Raw genomic sequence first — 22,841 nt, forward strand, 5'->3', positions numbered from 1 at the left:
GTAAGTGTCTCTCTCATTCTGCACCAACACAAACGTGTGCATGCTGCATATGTTTAGCTTGCTTTAAGGCCAAAGTATACTTCGGTTTTTACTCTTACGCGAGGGTCCGTGTACACTGCGCGTGACGCAAATTACATCATCAAAATAGTACGCGTGCACTCGTATAATGTATAACGAGTGGTTCCCTGCATTATTTTAGGAAAATGTTTTGTGATTACAGTATTGAGATGCTGCAATAGAGCATTGAAATGAACAGTGAAAGTAACAAAAGCTTATACAATAAATTTTAACAGGTATAATTAAGTGTGGAAATAACTGAAGGTAATATCTGTTTGCTAAATGAAGCCAACTAACATGATTCATTTTATTATTATTACTATTATTTTGTTTCTGTACCCAATATTTAAAAAAAATGACAAATGCTGTGAAAATACAGGTATCGGTGAGTACCAAAAATTAAAGTATCGATATTGTTCTGAAAAAAGTGGTATCGGTGCATCCCTAATGGAAACTTTTTATCACACATTCTTCATTTACTTTTGCTACTTTTCTGTTGACTTTTATGTATAGTACTGTTCAAAAGGCACAGTAAGATTATAATGCTTTTGAAAAAAGTCTCTTATGCCCAACAAGATTGTATTTATTTGATAAAAAATACCGTAAAAAAAGTAATTTTATGAAATAAAAAATAAAATATTAATAAATATTATTTGTGTGCATACATAGTACAAAGAATGCTAATTGTAAAAACAGAATGATTGGCCATTATATATATATGTTATTGACCAAATACTTATTTTCCACCATAATTTGCAAATAAATTCTTTAAAAATCCTACAATGTGATTTTCTGGATTTTTTTTCTCATTTTGTCTCTCATAGTTGAGGTATACCTATGATGAAAATTACAGGCCTCTCTCATCTTTTTAAGTGGGAGAACTTGCACAATTGGTGGCTGACTAAATACTTTTTTCCCCCACTGTATATATATATATATATATACACACACACACACACACACACATCAGATTTTATCACTGTTTCCATTCTCCAAAAGACGGTATGACTTCCTGGTTCTATGAAGCCCCTTCCTCAGAAATACACAATGGGCTCAGATTGGTTAGCTGTGAAAACAAGCTAATTCAAAATATTTAAAAAAAAATACTACAACAGTATTTAAATAATCCTAAAAGTACACTGATTTTGAAAATAGATTGGGGAATTTTCTGTGCCTTTTTTCGGTTTAGGGATATTGATCACATGAAATCTACAGAATGATTACTAATAAAACATTCCCTAATTAAAACATATTTTCTTTGAAACATTTTAATTAAAGAAAATAAAAAATTAAGACACACCTATAATATTTCTTAATAAACTGTCACTTATTCGCTGCAGAAATTGGCACAAATGGCAACATCTGGTCAAAATAAAGTAGTGAAATTATTTAAAATTTACTCCATATTGACATAATGTGAAGAAAACTAATTAAACATTTTATAAAAATTATGCATTTAATATTTTATCTGATATATTAAGGCATTTATGAAGTGTACAGCACAACAGGAATTATCATCTAAAGTCAAACTGAATCACATTTTGAAATGCAACTCCTAGCTCAGAGAGATGCTTAAATCCTCTAATGGTTGTAAATGTACTATTTTTGTCTGTGCTGCTGTCATAAATGCGTACCGTGACTTTAAAAGGCGCTGACGTGTCTGCATCCATAGCGACCACCGTTTTGTCCACCGTACTGCCAGGCATACTGCGCCGCCGGCCCACCCTGTCAGTGAGAGACTCTGAAAACAGACAGACAGAGACAGAGAGAGGAAACAGACAGTGATGACTGGATTCATGTGTATGTAACCTGCCAAGAGCAGTTCAATGATCAGATTTCCCCTAGGATAAACAAACCCACCAAAACAGCACTGGAAAACTGAAAAAACTAAAGAAAGGTGTTCAGCATCATCTCTTCTTCATGCTTGCTAAGATTTAAACAAGTTGCTAGTGCTAGTATGTTTTGGATGATTGCCAGGGGGTTGCTGTGCCATTGCTATGTGGTTGTTATGGTCTTTTGAGTGGTATTAAGCATGTTGCAATGTGGCTGCTTTAGCAAGTCAAAAGGCCCACCCATAATTCTCTACAATATGCTGCTTCTGTAGCAGCGTCACTGTGTCAGTCACATGTGTCGGTCATGCGCGGCCTGCATCAGCCTGTCAGACTGTGCTTGGCATTCAGCACACGCCTGCATCTCTGTCTGCACGATTGATGGAGAGAAGGAGGGAACAAGTGTTTGTGCGGAAAACAAATGAGAGAGCGAACGCAGCCAACCTGAAAGACAAGATCTATGAAATTCATCCTCCTGTCTGTCTCTTTGCACAGTCTGAATCACGTCAAACTCAAAACAAAGTGGAGTAAGGGCTTCTGTGCCTCGCTGGTTTTGTACTTGGAAAGATGCGTCACTAACAAGATCTGGAAGCTTTTTTTATGAGCGTGCTCTTTCTGACAGCACTTTTCTTGAGCTAGAATTGGTTGTTCAAATAAAAAAGCTTTCTGTTCTACAGTATAAAAAATATCCTGTTATATTTATGGTATTAAAAAAAAACTGGCAGCTGTGGTTGCCCGAAATTCACGGTAAAAACAATGTTTCCGGTGTTACAAGATGCCTGTATATTTTACAATTTATAACTGTATATTTCATTAAGTGATAGACTGTTCACATACCTATTAACATTTCTATTCTATCTACTTATTTATTTTATTATATATATAAAAAACTTGACCCTCTAACACTAGAACTATCTATTCTATTTTACTATTCTATTTCTAATTTATTCTACTTGTTGTCTTTTTATTTATAAAAAAACTGACCCTCTAACACACACACACACACACACACACACACACACACACACTAAAGCAACTTTCAGTTAACCAATTCACACATTTTTTTTATAGTGTACAGAGAGCATTAAATTCACTGACACCTGGAAACAAACCAATGATATAAACTGCTTAGGATAAACAATTATGTGCTAATAAATATTGCCATAATGTCAAATAACAAGGATTTGTATTGCCGCCTCAGTCATCATTTAGTGTTGGCTGAGCAAAACTAGACATGATCTGACAACATGGAGGAAGAGTGATTAACAGCCCTGCGTAGGTATCGACATATGAACATTCCGTCTGTGTGTGTTGGTAATTTCACTGTTTTCTCACTAGAGAGATGAACAGATTGGAATGCATGGGAGAGAAATCTCAACGCTGCCTCTTGCTTATGTTGATATCACAACATCCTGATCCATATGTTAAGCACGGAAGCAAGATCACATGATCTTTGACTTAAATGCAGTGTTTGAAAACAGTGAAGATCCACATGGTTTTTGAGTAACATTTAAAAGTCTGTAAGTAGGCCAAAACTTTATATACAGAATTCTTAACAGGGTAATACTTTATGTATTTTTCAAATATGACTGTGTACTTCTGTTCATAAACATCAGCATCTCTCCATCAGCTGTGTTGAAAGCACTGTTTGCTCTGAATGATGACTACAATGCCATTACCAACCTGCAAACTAATAATTTGTTCAAGTATTCTTTCATCATTAAGCTGCTTGATCATGATTGATAAATGCAGCGTAAATGGAAGAAACACTAAACAACAATTAAGAGATGGCTCCAACATTCCTCCACCCAGAGCCAAGTGTTTATGAAGAGTGGAGACCGTAAAATGCTTTCATATTGAGAGGACAACACAAGGGGCTCAAAGAAAAGCCTCCTCTGGCACGGACCTGTGTGCAGGGGGTCTGAACTCCTGACCGTTCTGCTCATATTTGTCCAGAGCAAACATGCTGACAAGAATACAGAAGTTGTGTTTATGAGTTGCTGTGGAAATACTTTCCATTTCAGGTTGGACAAAAGTAAATAAATACCACATCAGAGGACTGATCACCGCCACTTTATGACCCACGTGATTTCCAAAAAAAAAACTAAACCAAAACTAAACCGATTTCCAAAACTAAACTAAAGGTTATCCAAATGTGTTATATAATATATATTCTTTTTGATTGTAAAGCACTTTGGGTGTACAGCAATACACAATAAAGCGATATATAAATGCATCATAAAATAAAATGAAATGAAATGAAATGAAATGAAATGAAATAAAATAAAATAGTACAACGTGACCCCTGTAACGTACTTATAAATTAATATATATATTTTTTTTAAAGTTCTTGACTGGTATGAGCCATCAAACAATGTTCCATATATGTTAATCAGTTCAACCCTAGATGTTGGGAAGACTTGTGGGCCATTTGCCAGAAAATAAAATAGTACAACGTGACCCCTGTAACGTACTTATAAATTAATATATATATTTTTTTAAAGTTCTTGACTGGTATGAGCCATCAAACAATGTTCCATATATGTTAATCAGTTCAACCCTAGATGTTGGGAAGACTTGTGGGCCATTTGCCAGAGAATTACTGCAGAAATACTTGGCGCTAGCGGCCCTATTAATCTGCTCTGAACAAGATGCATGGCCCAGCTGCTGTAAGAGATGCCTGCACCGGGGTGCCACCGTCCTCCATCTGATCTCACAGAGGACTCTGTCATTCCAGGAAATTACATAGAAGTGCTATGGTCTCATTTAGCATTCAAGCAGGGCTATAACTCACAGGCTTGTCTCATTTGCTCTTAATCTAAATGCACGTTCCTTTCTTCAGATCTGGCTCGACTTGTCGCAGCAAGAGATGATGAGTCTTTGCAGGCCCTTCGGTTTGGTTAGACCGTTAAGGTCTTTTTGTTAAGGTTTAAAAGCAAAGACAATAACATAAAAAGCTAAACAACTTGTGCTGATTTTCAGCAGGGTCAGTATCTGGGTAACATACAGTGACTTGCAGGTATTTTATTATTGATTATGAATGGCAAGGATAAAAATTGCAAAAAGGTAAAGAAAAAAAACAGACTTTGCTTGAGTCTATTTAGCAGAACATAACTTTGTGACCCAGGAAGTACAGTATCTGGTGTAATAATATAGTTAGCAAATAAACAGATTTTACAAGTAATGTTCTGTCAAATGCCCCAATCTGCATATCCATTGATTTTCAGAATGGATTGAAGCAGAGAGAAATATGTGGAGAAGTACACAGAATTGATTAATTTGTGAGATACGGACCACATCCTTTAACTATAAGAAGATTTCTAATACACACACACACACACACACACACACACACACACACACACACACACACACGTTTGTTTCTGTGAATTGTGGGGACTTTCCATAGACTTCTATCACTTTAATACTGACCAAACAATATTTTCTAGTTGTTTTTTTATATATATAAATTAATACATATTTTTTAGCAAGGATGTATTAAATTGATCAACAATGAGAGCAAATACCTTCACATTGTTACAAAAAAAAAATAATCTATTAAAAATGCTGTTCTTTTGTACATTATTAAAAGAATTCTGAAAAACCGTGTATCACAAAAATATTAGGAAGCACAATTCTCAACTGTTACAGTATTGATAAGAAATATTTCTTAATCAGCAAATCAGCATATTAGACTGATTTCTGAAGGATTGTGTGATACTGAAGACTGGAGTAATGACACAGAAAATTCAGCTTTGCATCACAGGAATAAATTACATTTGAAAATATATTCAAATAGAAAACAGTTATTTTAATCTGAATATTACTGTTTTACTACATTTGTAATCAAATAAATGCAGCCTCCGTAAGATTTTCACAGAAGTAAAAAATACAATATTTTTTTGAAAGCAAACCTACAGTATGTGCCTATTCCCTGGGTTCAATAATACCCACGCTCCTCTGAACCTATCAATCAAACAGCTAAAATGCTGTGCAGGCCTTCCATCTAACATCACTCCCCTGAAACAAGACCACCACAGTGAAAGGAAATGGAAAACAGGCAGAGACAAACAGAACAGAAATAGAATGATAACTAAGCACCCATTGTTGTTCTTTGAAGAACAATTACTTAATCAGAACAAGCTGTTCCAGTGTTTCCAGTTAAAGGTGATGTAAGTGTGAGTATTGTATATAATGACAGATTGTCATTTTTGGGTGAACTCTTGTTTAAGAACAAATGTAATCTGTAATCAGCAGCACATACTGTCCCATGCAGTAGCCAACTGTAAAAATGACTTCTGGACAGGGATGCTTCAGACTCATGTACAGTAACACAGATAATGGATGGTAAATGCTGCTTTGGGCTCATTGCTGAAGCGTCAATCACTGAGCAAGTCAGCTTTCTTTCTTCTATTAAACAGACACAGAGCTAAACTCTCGACTACACCCGTCACTCAAGCCTCTTGATGTGTCAAGAAACAGAACTTTTTTGGTCTTTAATGGAGAAGTGCACTAAAGGCCTGACAGATCATGCAGCCCACATTCGCCAACTCTGAGAAACCATTCATCTCGGCGAGACTTTATCAATCTCATCAACTGCCACCACAAGAGTTTGAGCAAAGTTTGAACAGTGCAATGTTTCCAAGTAATGGATCTGAAACAAGAATGCACAAGATCTTGAAGTTTTTTCTACACACTTGAAGTTTAGAAAAATACTGAGTGCACTCATAACTCTTTGAAAAGAAGGAAATGGGAGAAACTAAATGATAGGGCTGCAAAAACTAAGGTTGCAATTGTATGTTATGAGTGGTTGCCAGGGTTGTGCCAAATTCAGAAATGTAGAATTGGCTTCCATTTAATTAACAAGTGTGTATTTGAACTGAATTTGGGATGGCAGCATAAGGAATTTACAGAATAGTAGCTCAATGGAAATTCAGCAAGATTTAACCACTATGTAATTTGCTTAATCAGTATTTTGTGTCAAATTCCTTTAATATATTTACATAACACTGATTTAAAAGAAAACCAAGAGGCTTATGCTCAAAACTTTCTTAAAGGGTAAGAAAAACGTAATTCAAAATATATTGCCATGGTTCATTATTTCATTATTCAGTTCATTATTCCACCCTAGTTTACCAAAGTTAATTTAAAATTAAACTAAAATTAATAAAACTAAATGAAATAGTACAATGTAATTTAATAAATAAATAAATAATTTAATAAATATTTATATTAATTTCTTTCAATCAAATAACTGAATTCAAATTCCTTTCTTTAGTTCAGGAACTAAATTGGATTTTAAAAGTCTCTCAAATCAATTCTGTTGGTTGCCAGGGCATTGCTATGTGGTTGCATTGGTTAGAAAAGTATTAGCACACCTCTCCCCAATAAGCTGCACGACCTGCTTTATCACGTGTGGACAAGTTATGCACCAAAGTTTAATACTGAGAACAGAAATCGTTCATGGAAATATGTACGAACCTGATGTAAAGAGGAGGTGGTGGTTTCTTCAGTACTGTGTGAACTGTGAACCACTTGCTGTCTTCTCCCACACACACACATAGGATAAGTCTCTCTAGGCTCTAATCAGTGTAAGAACTGAGAAGAAAAAGTCCCTGGAGGCTGTATATTTAGGAAGCTTCACTTCACCATGAGGAAGACAAAAATACTTGTTTATGAACTCCATCGAAGCAGTGAAGTACTGAAAAATTGATATTCTTACAGCAGCAGATCATAGGCTGAAAAAAAACAAAAATTGTCCTACTTTAGGCTAACTCGTACTGAAGGAAAAGTGATTTAAACTCAGAATCAGAATTTACAACTTGTCTTTTTAAACTGCTAAAATAAAAGTAATACTTCTGTTTATAATTATCAGCTTTTAAAAACATGAAAGTGGAAGGAAGGCCACAAAGAAGACCACAAATGTGTATGAATTCGAAATATCTTTAACAGTTGATAAACAAATTAAAAAGTCCAACATTCATAATGTCAAGTCACGGTAGACCAGCAGATGATAGATAGAAACGGGTTTCGAGAGAACACTTCTTGTAGTCAGTATCTTCAAAATATGATTACTTTCAATAAGACTTTCAATATTCTCTCTTTGTCTCAAAGAATAAGGTCAGGACACGTTTGTACTTGTGATAGACCAATATATCAACGGAATAATCAGCCATTATTTGGCAGTTTAACTGCTGAATAATTCGCTTAATCAGTATTTTGTCTTTTCCAGTAAAAACATTAAGTAATTTAAATATATAAAATAAAATAAAAGAATAAATATATAAGATATATTCTCTGAAAACAAATAAGAATAATTTCAGATGTATTTATTTATTTAAGGAAAGGACAAAAAACACAAAAAAATAATACATTTGCAGTTCAGTCTTGTAAATTCCATCATTTTCTTTTTTATGCGTGTTACTATCAATGTACTATCAAATAGAGTATGTATGCCAATTTGAGAAACTACTTAAGAGGATATTTTTATGAAACGTCAACAAAGTCCAGTCCCCTCAAAAGTTGCCTGCACCTTCACTTGCTTTAAAAACATGTATCACAGCAAAAAACTTCAATCACATAGCAAAGAGGAGAAGAATATCTGAAACCTGGGCACCGTTTCACTCAGACACCAAATGCACACAAAACTATAATCAGTCAAACATTTCTGTCAGTTCCTCAGTGCACTTTCATTTCCATCATTCTTGATGGCAAATTCTATTACACGATGGATATTAAGTCAATATGATCAGACAAAGAAAAATGTCACAAATGCATAAGGGTACTATGGCACACTCTGTAACCCCAGCAAAGTACTGTTTTTTCCAAGATAGACAGAAAAAGACAAAATCACCCTTGATAGCAGTGCGGCAGCGGCTCCGTGACCGAACATGCTGTCTGTGCCTAGATCGGCCCAGAAGTCTGTAGAAGTACCACTTCCTCCCCAGAACTCGCCTCACTGCCCCTGACATGCTCTCCGCGCCTCGCTTTCACCTGTGTCACGGCCTACAGAATGATTGATTCAGAAACTGCTGGAAGTCTTCATTTCAAAAGCTCCTGTTAAACTGAATCACTGCCAGAGAAGCAGATCGCTCCATCTGATTCTGCAAGTCAGGACTGCTCTTAAAATGACACGGTGGAGAGTTTCGAGAGAATAGGTGGAAAAACAACGGGGAAAGTAGAGAGTCAACTCCTCCCAACAAATAACCTCTGTGCTTTGGGAATGAAATCTACAGTGAGGGGTGAATTTTGGTGTAAATTATAGTGCAGACATGTCTTGAGCCGCTCCATCGTAAAAAGAACTATATCAAATGTACAGATATTAGATTACAGTGATAATTCACCCAAAACTGAAAATGGTCTACTTACCCTTTACAATGTTCCAAACCCAAATGTTGTAATTTTCTGTAAAAACGCCAAAGGAGATATTTTTGATTTTTGCAGTTCATACTGACCACATCTGTCAAGCTCAAAAAAAGAAGAAGATATAAAACACCATTAACAAAAAATAAAACAAAATTTCCAATCATGTAGAATATAATAACCTAAAAATCTGTCAAAATGTTTACAATTTATGTAAATTATAAATTCTGGTTTGTTTCTCACACAAAACTATTATTTGGCAGTTTTACAGTAATTTTATGTTTGTTTGTTTTTTTGGAGCTTATCAGGTATGGTCACTAAGAGGTCCACATTTTTCCCATTATTGTTGTAAATTCAAGAGAAACTAGTATCTTTCATAGCTTTACTTGGCTGAAACCACTGAAGACTGAACAGGAGGTTTGTCTCTTCACCCACCCTCAGTTAAACATCCAATACATTAATATGTTTGCAGTGGTCTGACAAGGCATTTGACCCCTGTGACCTCTACGACACTAGCTGGTGAAATAATGAGATTTACGAGCCGCAGAAAAACATCTCACCTCCCTGATGAAATCCTCGATTCTGAGAACCAAATGTCAACAACCTACCAGACGGAGATGAAAACTATTTTTAAAAATGATTTACAGTATGTGCTGAATATAATTTATTCAGCACTAATAATATTATTATTTATAATTATCCTTGCTGAATAAAAGCATTAATTAAAAAAACACTCTTCCAGTAGCATACATTAAACAGCCTAAAAAGCTTTCAGACCAATGTCGTTTTAATTACTTTTTGATGAAGTAGAGGCTAATATCAGGTTATCACAGTAACTGTGAAAATATGGTAATTTGGCAGAAACTAAATACCATGGTCATTCTTCATGAGGGAGACCATAACATGCGCTATGCTTGATTTAAAGAGTTAATTCATCTAATATAAAGATTATCTCATTATTTACTCACCCTTACATTGTTCCAAACCTGCATGAATTTCTTACCGGAATACAAAACAAAACATACAAAAACACTGCTATCTTCTATACAACACCAACAACAAAAAATTATACAGTGACCAGGAGCTGTCAAGCTCTCTTAAGGGAACAAATTAGTCCAAGCAGCTATGTTACAAGTCTTGATAGTTGATAGCTTTGTGTGAAGAAAAGACAGACATTTAAGTCTTTGCACTTAATAATCACAACCTCCACCATACCTCTCAAATGTCAAAAGATGTGCATAATTGAGATCAATGGCATTGGTTTATTTGGCCAAATATGTGTAGCTTCAATGGGTGTATACTGTAACTTCATATGAACCACTTATATTGTAGTTTTACAATGATTTTTTTGTATTTCTGCAGCTTGAATGAACGTCATATGGGTTTGAAACAACATAAGGGTGAGTAAATAATGAAAGGATTTTTATTTTTGAGTGAACACTCGCTTTAAAACTTTACTCAACTTTTCATTACTCCAAAAAAAGACTGACAATCCAAAAATCACCCGCCGTCATCAGTGCTTCTCCGAACTTTAACCATCGAAAGCAGGCATGCTTAAAACTACAAAGTTAAAAGATTAGAGGGAATAATTGAATAGCAGAAGAGCTAAATACAGTAACAGTCTTGATACGAAGCGCCTCTCTATAAGTTGGAGCTGATGGATGTGGGGGGTTGACATGCTGGCAGCTCGGTGACAGAATATTTCTCCAGTGAGGAGGAAGAGAGCAGGTCTGTGGCATGCTGGGTCTTTGTAGGAGGGTGAGTGAGTAATGGAAGGAGCCGAGGGAGGCGGCAGGAGCCACTTTCATTCTCTCCTGACGCTCAGACACTCGACCCCAGCGTGAACTTTCTCATCGAGAGAGGAAGAGAGGATGAGATGGAGAGGCTGGCGTAAATCTGTCTGCTCGGTTTCTCAGAAGAGCTCTGTGCTGGAATAAATGTGGGCAATAAGAGGTCCGATATTATTACCCATAGTGCAGTTGCTACAAGCCACCTGAGCCTCGGAGTCAAGCTAAAGGAGAGTATAGGGAAGTGCCATTAAGTCGAGTGATATACGAGTGAGCGCATCTGTGTACTGACAAAACGTTTATCTCTCCAGAGATGTAAAGCAAACCAGAAACAGTGGAACCAAATGTTTGGTAACCATCAGAAATGCCTAACATCATGAACTACTCATGACATTCATTAGCCAAGTCGCTGTCTATATAAATCAATATAAAGTAAAGTCAGTATGAAATGGTCTTATGGTTCTAATTTGTTGCTTTAAGACAAAAACTACTGAGGAATGAGTTTCTGAGAAGAAACTAATACAGGACTCAATGTTCCCCCATAAATAATCAGTCCTCTTACACCATAGGACAATCTCACACACAGCATTATGACATAATCTGGTTAACATTCATCAGCAGGAATTAATGTAGGCAGGGCATGATTTTAACCATCAGGATTGGATTGGATCGTTAATGTTAGCTATTATTTTTTTGTTAGTATTTTGCCCTGCTGCTCACACAACCTTGTACTGGAACAAATTACTTCTTGCTTCTTGATAACATTTTTATTAGTCTTTTTAAAATAGCTTTTCAGTGGGAAAAAAAATTGTTACAATCCTTACATATATATATATATAAAGAGAGAGAGAGAGAGAGCGAGATAGATAGATAGATAGATAGATAGATAGATAGATAGATAGATAGATAGATAGATAGATAGATAGATAGATAGATAGATAGATAGATAGATAGATTTTAACTGGAATGTTAAAAATGCATTACTTTATCTTTATAGAAATTATCATTTGTTTCTTCTATTTGCAGGTGTGAAATATTTATTTAATTAAAATTAAAATATTTAATATGAATTAGGAAAACAAACATTATTATTATTATTTGTAGATATAAACATGCTCTGATGAATTATGCACAGTAAGACCAATAATATTATTTAGGAAAGCAAACTGAGTCTTTTTTTTCATATTGAATAAAAGAGGAGGAAACAAAAGCAGAAGGAAGTGTGAGTTACGTGTCCAGATTTATAAATGATTGTGACCATATTAAAATCACATAATTACTTCTTTCTATGATTCCTTCTTTCACCACACTCTGAAATCTTTACACATCAGCCCTGCACACAAACGGGCATTTAGCCTCAGAGCGCAGCAACACTTCTGTAAATATCAGACTGACTTCGGGGAGCTGACTGACCGCTGTGCAGCAGGTAAATGCAACCAAGACATGACTTCAGCTCTCTGCCCTCGGGCCTTCTTCATAGATTGCACATTTAAAGGGGAAAATGTTTACATGCAGTGCCCCCCTCTGGACCAAAGTGGTACTAAATAAAGAAATTGAAGCACTACCGTTAGAGAATTCCCACAATCATCAACAACATATTGTGAAAATAAGACAGACAGACAGACAGACAGACAGAATGACAGATAGACAGACAGACTCACAAGATCAAATAGAAAAGTATAAGTGAAAAAATAAAATGTCCAAACAAACAATGTCTGCTGAAGTGATTGACAAGACAAACCGCAGCTCCCACACTGCCACCACAAAATGAGGACAATCGGAAGGATCTCAAGCTGTGGAGAGGAACTTATGATGGCCACCAACACCACAAATGCCTTCATCTGAGACGAAACATGCAGTAACTCGCTTTCCTTTGAAACCACTCTCGTTTTTCTGTTGACATCATATACAAACAGCTCTTTGGGTGTTGTTTTATGAAATACACATAATGCTCTTGGCCATTTTAGATGAGAGTACAGAGTTCACCGCATTAGGTGGTTGGGAAGTAAAGAGAGATCCTTGTTTTTTGCCGCTGTTTGGAGTTTTGGATTCCAAGCTTTTACTAGAAGAAGCAACGGCCAAAATCATCAACCAATGAACACCCATAATGACATTCTGTCTTTCATGATGTGACAATGTGAATTAATGAAGCAATGAAAACTGGGAGAACAAACACATTAGGCGAGATAAAGTCTGCCAAAGAAACAGAGTTTTGGACACACTGGTCAAGACTGTTTATGGCCCTGAATGAGACTTAGAATGAGTCTAAATTATTGTGCAATTATTGCAACAATGCCAAGTTTGGGAAGAGATGTTTTGACTGCCAAATCAACAATTACATATAGTTCTTTCCACTTGAGAGTCCGAAAATACTCCATTAGTCTTGTTGTTTAGCTGTGTGAGAACTAGGCCTATGTGTGTTATTTTTACAATCATTAGAAAAAGCTCTCATAGAATATGTACATGAGCTGTTATTATGCAGCTCTGAGAAACATGGGAAAAACAGAAAAGCAAGTGGCCACCATCCAACATACAGTGGGTACGGAAAGTATTCAGACCCCCTTAAATTTTTCACTCTTTGTTATATTGCAGCCATTTGCTAAAATCATTTAAGTTAATTTTTTACTCATTAATGTACACACAGCACCCAGACCAAATGAAAAAGACCAGATGCTAACAATGAATGAATGAATACACTAAGAGTCAAGCATTTGTACAAACTCAACTTAATTTGTTTCTCATGATCTTACAAACTTTTAAACTATCGATATTAGTTATGGATACAAATAAATATTGTACCATACATATTAACAAAACTAAAAATTTAATTGAAAGCTGTTACATGAATACATGTGACGTCCTTCAATACTGTTTAAAAAGCATGCCAGGATGCACCTTATAAAGTTAGTTAAGAGAATGATCCGAGCTCAAAACTAAGATTTGATTTGATAACATTTTTAGTCACAATATAATTCACTTTTCTAAAAGGTAGAAAACATGTATGAGCTCAAATAGTGTATAAATCACTCACTTTTAATAAAATAAACACTGTATAACAGCGGGAAAAGTTTTAGAAAGAGCTCACTGTGTTCTCATAGAGCTCCTGTAATGTGAATATGAGTGGAGAAATGACAAAATTAGGGTGAAAAGTCAAAGGCAATGCTTCCAATCATGCTGTGATTGGTTGAATTGGCCTGAATGGGTGAAACTGGTAGAAATAAAGAGACTAATTACAAAGTAAATAACTCACCCACTCAAATGGGTGTTCATACGGAACTGGAGTACAAATTTACATTGGACAAAAAATAAAATAAAATAAAAATAGCAGCAGACAGGGAACTTTGCCTCCTTATTTTTGAATTTTGTTGCACACTACTGATTTGATACCAATGTTACTTAGCAAATCGAAAAACTGAAGCAGATTATCATCAAACTGTAAAGCTTATAGAGTATTAACATACCACTTCAATTTACAAGAAAGTGTTGACAGAGTACCAGGTACTGTGCATCCAACTTGCCTCGTAATCTCTGAGACAGGACTTCAATCACTGAGCTACATGGGGGCCTAGCAGTTTACTGATGCTCCTGGGTATTTGCCGCTTGTAAGCGGGCCGCCACTCTTACAACATCTGGACGTCCCCTGGAAGGCGAGAGGCCCTCGGTCACCAGACACCATTAACATCAAGCTCCCTGAATCCCAGCAGCCACGCTGCATTTCTATAAACAACAGTCAACAAGCTCATGAATCTCTTCCCAGACTAAAAACCAGCAGTTTCAACCGGCACCAGAAGAAAGAGCCTCGGGGGTTTCACACGTTCTATCTCTGTTTATGTGGACCAGAGTCAAATATCTGCTTTTCATTTATCTTTCATTATGCTTTACACAATCCCTGGGAAGACAAGGCAGTTTTAGTGGAAGATAGATAAACACATTCCATCAGTTATTTAATTAAAAGAAGAATCTTTCATCATTTATTCTGGCATTTTAACATACAGTGGGTACGGAAAGTATTCAGACCCCCTTAAATTTTTCACTCTTTGTTATATTGCAGCCATTTGCTAATGTAAGGGGGTCTGAATACTTTCCATACCCACTGTATAATAAAAATAGGCTGTTAAACTAAAGTGCACTATAAAAGTATCAAATGGTCCATCAAGAGCAGCTCAGACATTCTGTAAAATATCACTTTTTGTGTTCCACTGAGGAAGGAAAGTTCCTCACAGGTTCAGTAAATGATGACAGAATTTTCATTTACTGTATGTGTAAAGTAATACTCTCAGAAACAAGCTGGTTAATTTCCAGCACATAAAGCAGTTAAAATGAAATTTGGCACTGGATTCAAAAATGCATTAAGACTCATAATCTCATGTTCAATACAATCACTGCCACAATTGTTTTCCCCAAGCTGGAGGAATTGTTTCCTCCATTTTTGCAATTATCTCAATTACAGAGAAGAACAACAGTACTAAACTAATGGCTGCTAAAGAAAAGACCAGGAACACGTTGTTCTGATTTGTTTTGCCCTTGAAGTAATTTACTTTCGGGTTCAGTTCCAACAACAATCTCTTGAACTTGAAGTATCTCACATGTAGCACATTTCTGGTTTGACCCAATTTCAATCTAGTTTATTCTACATGTTCAGAAGACCTTAATCATATGCAAGACAGATGTTCTCAAAGGGTTTTATCCCCTGATAATCAGGATTTCTATGTTGCAACTATGCAATTTTTTTATGGATGGTCTTGAAGCACTTTTTGCCTCAAATATCTAAAAGGTGTAAGAACGTCAGACCACCCACTTGTTTTTGGTATATTACTCATTTGGGCTAGTATAAAGCCTTAAAGTTATAATTACCCAAAAAATTGGTCATCATTTACTCACATTCATGTCACTCCAAACCTGTATAACTTATTTTCTTCTGCAGAACACAAAAGAAGATATTTTGTATAACACTAGACACTTAAAAAAATGACATTACATAAATTATTTAATGTTATTTTATTCCAGCTAATTTTACTCTAGATTTTACTGCAATGCAGCCACAATATTGTAGACTCAATTCTACTTTAAAAGTGAAGCATGAAATTTCTGCTCCACTAGAGTCAGCGAATGAAGTTGTAAGAATAATGTGAGGTTACCCAAAACTCGGAATCCTGCTGATCAACAGTATCAAATATAGTTTGGCTTACCAAAGTGTAGACACAACTGTTAGTGCCGCACATGGACTCTCATATAACCCTTAGTACTAAATTTAATACCGTCTAGACTGGACTCCTCAAGAATCTCAGCACTTTCTAGCATGCTGTCTACTGTCCTTCAGTCTAATCTAAATCCTGAGGGTCTATCATCATCACGCCAGCGGGCACACACACACACAATGCAGCGCTATTACATTAAGATCAGGTGTGATGTTACTTCAAACAGGAAATACATCAAAGAGGTTCATAAGTGGTCCACTTCTGTCTACAGGGGTCTTCTCCCTGGGGCAACAGGGGCAGGTTATGCTGAACATGAGCACTCTAAATTATGATCTATAAAATGGGCCACGAGAGGTATTTATAACCCTTGGATAGTGGATGAGGCTGCATTTTTCAGACGAGTAAAAGCAATTCCACTGCAGCCTTCACAATATTTTCAAATATCTGCACACAGCTGTCGATATGCATCCTGCAGAACATCTCGGCCGCATTGCTCAGTTAATTAATTGGACTTTGGCTTTTCTCTTTTGCTTTGATATGTTAATGAACGTCTAGCACAATGGACTCTGTGCCATCAAAGAGCCATGGATAAAATATGCCAAACCCCTGCTTGTTCCAACAGCTCCACCGTCTCTGCCAGGGTCTGCATTAAACCCCCGCAATAAACTGAGAGGATGCTTCACTGCCATTGGCAGTAAGTCACGATTTAAGAACTGAGATTCAAATTGCTGAATATTAATTGCATTCAGATTTACTACAAGTCCACAAACCTTGTAAATACCACGAGAACTGACAAACTTGAGATTTTATATATATTTATATACATTTTATAAAAGTATTTATATATAATTTATTAGTTTTAAGTTTATTGCTGACAGAAGTAATATATAGTTAATATATAAAATATATATATATATTTTTATAAATACATATATTTTATAAACAAAAAAAATAATTTTATTTTATTATTTATTTATTTTATTTTTTTAGTAAATAGGAGCTGTACTTGCATGTATACTTTAAAAGGGGAGGGTTGTTCCTAAAACAACAAGGTTTGCTTCATAAAAAGAGAATTGCTGACACAGGTAATATACAATTGATACAGAAAATACATTTATAGTTTAAATAAATAAACAATATACACATAAATATATATTATGTAAAATATATATAAATAAATATATAAATACTTTTTTTGTGAAAAGGAGGTGTATGTGCATAAATAAATAAATCATCTATAAATAATAAAACTTTTTAATTGAATGGGAAAAGACCAAAATCTCTTGAACTGCTTGTCAGTATTAACTTTAAATATAAGATTTTAAATAAGGAATAAGTCTGATCTTAAATTGTATTTCTTTAGTTCAAATTAGTCAGAAAAATACATTTTGGTTCAGCTAATGCAAATTCAAAAGTACATGTTGGTCAGAACACCAGCCTTTCGGTCGGATTATGGTCCAAATTTAATGTTGATAGTCAAAACATGGCTTGCGTGACTAACAGCCTTTGTCTAATAAGAGTGTTCAAGCAGAGATGGAAGAGAGCACAGACGCTGATATTCAAAAATTATTCCTGGTACTGCACAGAACTGATTGTACTCTGTATCAATGAGCGCCAGCAAAGTACGAGACCTCTCTCTTATACCTGCACTTGCATTATAACACCAAGTTTCCTGGTACCATCTACACAACAAGTTCTACAAGAAACACAGAGCAAATCTCCCAGAATGCTCAAGGCCAGGGCAAGCCTATATTTAACTTTGCACAAGAAAAGTCTTGTCTGTGATTTCGGAGCGCTGTCCTTTGCTCAGTTGTTGTCAGAAGTTGCCAGGAGACGGGATCAATAGAGGCACTATATCAGCCATCTCTGAAGCACCACGGCTTTTATAGTTCAAAGCCGGGCTTGGAATACCCTTACTTTGGAGTACAACAACATCCTGACAAAAAAGGGGAGGGTACATGAGGGAGATAAAAATTATGGAGAGAAAGAGAGAGGCAAAGGAAATAACAGCGAAAAATGGAAAACAGAATAGGGACAGGAACCATTTGTTCATCAGTCGATGCTAAAACAGCAAGGCCAGCATCATAAAAAGTTAATTGCTGACAGAGCTAATATACACCCTTGAATTCAGAGTTCTGCCGGCCAGAGAATAATTCCCATGTTTCCACACAAGTTTACGGGCTGTTTAAAGCTTTTTCTCCAGCGCATTTCAAAGTGTAACTATGTTACACGTTCAAACTGACAGCTGGAAGCCATATTTCACATGTCATTTTCATTCAATAAAGCATTAATAATAAATTATTGCACACATTGTTATCTTATCTGAAAATGCAAGGCAACTAGTTTGACCTGCACAGTGTAAAAACAATTTTTTGCAAAGTCGTAAATAAAACAAAACTCATTGTAAAATACTCTGCAGTCTTGCTACTTCTAAATTTCATGTTTAATTTAGTATGTTACTTGTCATTTTGTTCTAATTGTGAAATTTACTTATACTTACTTTATAAAAATATAAAAAGTATATAAGTATAGCTATACCTGCGAGATTACATAACCAAAGTGTGGACTTAAAAGAGGGCTTAGTGCACCATTTGAGATGGGGCCTCAGATGTCCCATACTTCCTGTTTGAGCCTGAAGCCTACAACATGCTATTTAAAAGAAAGCGGGCCCTACATATCATCTTTTTGGAGCCCAAAAACAGCTCCTTCTCACCTTGGTTGCCCCCAGGGGACGTCTTAGAAATAGGCCAGTTTCTGAAGCAGGTCACCCCGTCCTGCGAAGAGAATAATCAGAAACTGAGAGGACGAGACACAAGCTGAAGGACTCAAGGATGTGTCCGGCACTCTCTCAGCTCCTAACTGAGAAATACAAACAAAACCGGCCTGTTACATCCATCTGTGTGCTGTTTCGTCTCCACACGGTGGTGGAGATTACCACAAAAATTCTAACGTGCCGCTCAGGCCTGCCACATTGTGCGCAAGCCGAGCCTCCCACTTTTTGGAAAGAAAGGAGAATGAAAGAGGGGGAAGAAAAGGAGAACAAGAGGGACAGTGGTTACTTTTTTCCATTTTCATGAGCATTTAGGGGCCTAGTAACGGCATTCTCTCGCTCTCATTCTGCACCACCATCTTTTGCAGAAACGAGCCCCCTTTGGAGAGCCGAATTCCTTTGGAATGTCAGCCAATCAGAACACAGGCTCTAGGGAGTGTGTTAGGGAAGGCCTGCCTTGCCTCTGACTCTTTAATCTCCCAGTAATGTGAAAAATCGGTAGAAACTACTATTATATACAGTATAATTAAGCAGTCAGTAAAGATTTCTAGTCATTTATTTTTGTTATATTTATAGCTGAATAATGACACTGTTGTTTTCTGTAGAGCTGCTTTACAGATGAAATTGAATTTGTTTCATAACTGATGAATTTTGCAATATTAACAATTATTTTCCTGTTTATTACCGTGAAGCTGCTTTGACATAATTAAATTGTATCCAGTGCTATATAAAATAATAAATGACTTGACTTTAATGGCAATTTGAAATGTGTTATTTCTGTTCTACAGTATCGCAAAAATTATGATTATTTAAATCTGTCATTGGTCAACCAAACAAATAGTCCTGCCTCAAAGTCACACAATTGGTTTAAATAATAAATAAATAAAAATCACACAGTGTTTACACTCTGGGCAAACCAGCAAATTAAATTTAAAAAAATATATTATTTACAGGCTTAATTTAACATTTTATTTTATTTGTTTATAATATATTTGCCTATTTGACTTAACTAAAAAAATATTAAGAAGTAGGGGTGGGCGATATGACCAAAATCTTATTTTATTTCACGGTAACAATATATATCACAATATAGTTATTTTTGCTTTAAATAAGGGTTTTATGATATCAAAATTTTTGATACCATAGAAATTTCATAATTCTTGTCACCAGTGTCAATGTCACAAAAAACTAGCCTAAATGAAAAAAAAACTCAAGCTCACTGAAGACAAGTAAACAGTCAGCGATTAAATAAGAATAAGAAACAAATGACAAGCAATAGGACAAAAAACTACCGTAGAACGAATAAATACTTTGTATAAATCTGCACATTCTTCACTGTGTAAATTAAATATATATGTCTTCTTATTAAAATAACGAAAATGATTTAGCCAAGAGCAGTGACAAGCAAACGACACGTTTTGGACAATAGTCCAAAATCTCTACCGGTTGATAAATTTCTACCGATTAATTGTGTCTACCAGTATATGGCCCACCCTTATTAAGAAGTCACATTTACTGGGCGATACAACCGTGACTGCTGATGTGCGCATCACTGCTAGGCTTTATTATAACTGTAAATACATTTTCTGTTGGTGTTTACAGACTGAGGAATGAGTAAACATTTACTATGGTAATCTGGTTAATCTAAATTAATGTTTGTCATACTAATCCATGCATCAAATTTAAAAATCAGGCACCCAGCACAGATGCTGATTGTGCAAAAAACGCCAATGACATCTGTTTCAAATGACGAGTTATAAAGAGAAACGAGTAAAAACACACATCAATCTAAAGTGCGGAAAGGGGGATGGGTAAAACAATGTTACCACGGCGATAAAAGCTCTGGCCACCGGACATCCTAGCAACAGTTACAACGCTTCAGCAATCTGTGGTTCAGTGAAGATAAAAAGCTCAGCTCACAATGTGCATCTGCTTTACTTCATGCCACCTAAAACCCGCTCTTAAGGGTTCATATTGCACTACAGCAATAAAGGACATCAAATCAGCAGTGTCTGAAAGCCGTCTGGATGCCCAGACATATAATGTGCGTCCTGGTCTGGTCATACACGGCACATATACGGTAACATTTGCTCTTTTAGTTGTTAGTATCATTGTGAGCAAACTAAATTTAAAAAAGTAATGCTACTACCTTAAAGTCAACAAGAAATAACATTCCCAACCCATCTCACTAAAATTAGCCACCTGGTCGCAAACTATCATGAAATAGATAAAAATATCATAACAATATATAAATAAACATTTAATACAATTCAAAAGTTTGGGGTCAGTGCAATGACTAAATGTACATGTCTCTTATGCTCACCAAAGCTGATCAAAAATACAATAATAACAACAGTAAAATTGCGAAACATTATTACGATTTAAAATAACTGTTTTCTATTTCTGTGATGCAAAGCTGAATTTTCAGCATCATTACTCCAGTCTTCAGTGTCACATGATCCTTCAAAAAAATCATTTTAATATGTTGATTTGACGCGCAAGAAACATTTCTTATTATAAATGCTGCATTATAAATGTGTTGCTTAATATTTTTTAACGGAAACTGATTTTTTTTTTCAGGATTCCTTGATGAATAGAAAGTCTTTTCTGTAAATTTCAGGTGTGCCTCACACGTCCTGAAAAGTGAAGCTGTGGGCTCTTTGATCGCCCCCTGGTGGCTGGCTGCAGTACAGGTTATAAACCCCGCCCTCTCCATGTAAACGAATGGGACTTGAGTCAAAATAAAAAAATAAATTACACTTCCAATACAATTTTCTGAAAGATGGTTTTGGTCAAGGTAGTTGTTATCACGCTGATATGTTCAATTGTTCATTTTTGTGATAAGTTTGATTTTAGCTAGTAATTTGATGCTATAAAAACGGGGCGTGTCGTTATGGTTGATTGGGTCTGCAGGAGTTTGATACCCTCAGGACACTACTGCGCAGACTCTGGCTCCAAACGAATCTCTACTGCGCAGACTCTGGCTCCAAATGACGTCATTTACTCAAGATGGCAGCGGCCATACTGAGATGCTTTGGCTAAAATAAAAATACATTCATTTCCTAAGAAAAAAATCATACTGACACACACATATTCTTGAAACCTTGTGACCATTATCCATTAGTTAAAGTGCCACAAATCTGTTGTCAGATTGAAAGCAAAAGCTAAATTTTCAATAGAACTGCTGTGAACTACTACTTGAACATGATGAATAGCTCATAACTAATTTCAAAGTAGCTTTCCCAACAACGGTTGCGATCATAAAATGAGCTCAACAAACAGACAAGTGACTTGATGTGCAGTTCTAGTCTAAAGATCCTACTAAAACGATAGAGAGCTGGGATTTGGACAGCTGCTGTTACCGACACAAAGGCACTTCTGTCAAGCATGTGAGGTCAGAAAATCGGTTGGATGTATGACAACCAGCTGGGCCAAGTTCACATTCAAAGGAATTCTGCCTTCAAATGCAATATGCCCACATGGATTTATGATGGCTCGCATGTCAAAGACTCTTCACATCTGGAATAAACAAAGAAAAGACTCATTATCAGTTTTGAAATGGTGCTAAATATGGACAGTGGAAGAGCTGTATGGAGTACATATCTCATGACAAGACAAAAACGTCACAAAAGTATCTCTGCAAATCACTAACAATGACCTTATCATCCAGGTACAGGATTTAGAACCTGTTCCGCCCACCTGATTCTAATGCATTTTTAAAGCTACTCTTTTCCAAAATGTCCTTTACTTTAATGGGAGCCATTCACAATCAAGGTCAACTTTGTGTCACTTGAACTTTCATTGAGAGCAGAATGTAAACCACGGCTGTAACCATCAC

The 22,841-nt window shown here is 35.9% G+C and overlaps 1 protein-coding gene across 1 annotated transcript in view; it reads right to left on the minus strand.

The window, feature by feature from the left end:
• Positions 1-9,031, minus strand: part of LOC107599025 (disabled homolog 2-interacting protein-like) — an 82,920-nt gene extending 73,889 nt beyond the window's left edge. Inside the window, exons 1-2 of the mRNA XM_016290514.1 lie at positions 8,740-9,031; positions 1,692-1,798 (exon numbers count right to left, since the gene is read on the minus strand). Of these exons, the coding sequence (XP_016146000.1) occupies positions 1,692-1,798; positions 8,740-8,857 (225 nt within the window). The 5' untranslated portion in view covers positions 8,858-9,031. The remainder of the gene's footprint in view (positions 1-1,691; positions 1,799-8,739) is intronic.
• Positions 9,032-22,841: the final 13,810 nt, after the last annotated feature.

This window comes from Sinocyclocheilus grahami, unplaced genomic scaffold, assembly GCF_001515645.1.
Source record: "Sinocyclocheilus grahami isolate Dianchi unplaced genomic scaffold, SAMN03320097.WGS_v1.1 scaffold259.1, whole genome shotgun sequence".
Taxonomy (NCBI): Eukaryota; Metazoa; Chordata; class Actinopteri; order Cypriniformes; family Cyprinidae; genus Sinocyclocheilus; species Sinocyclocheilus grahami.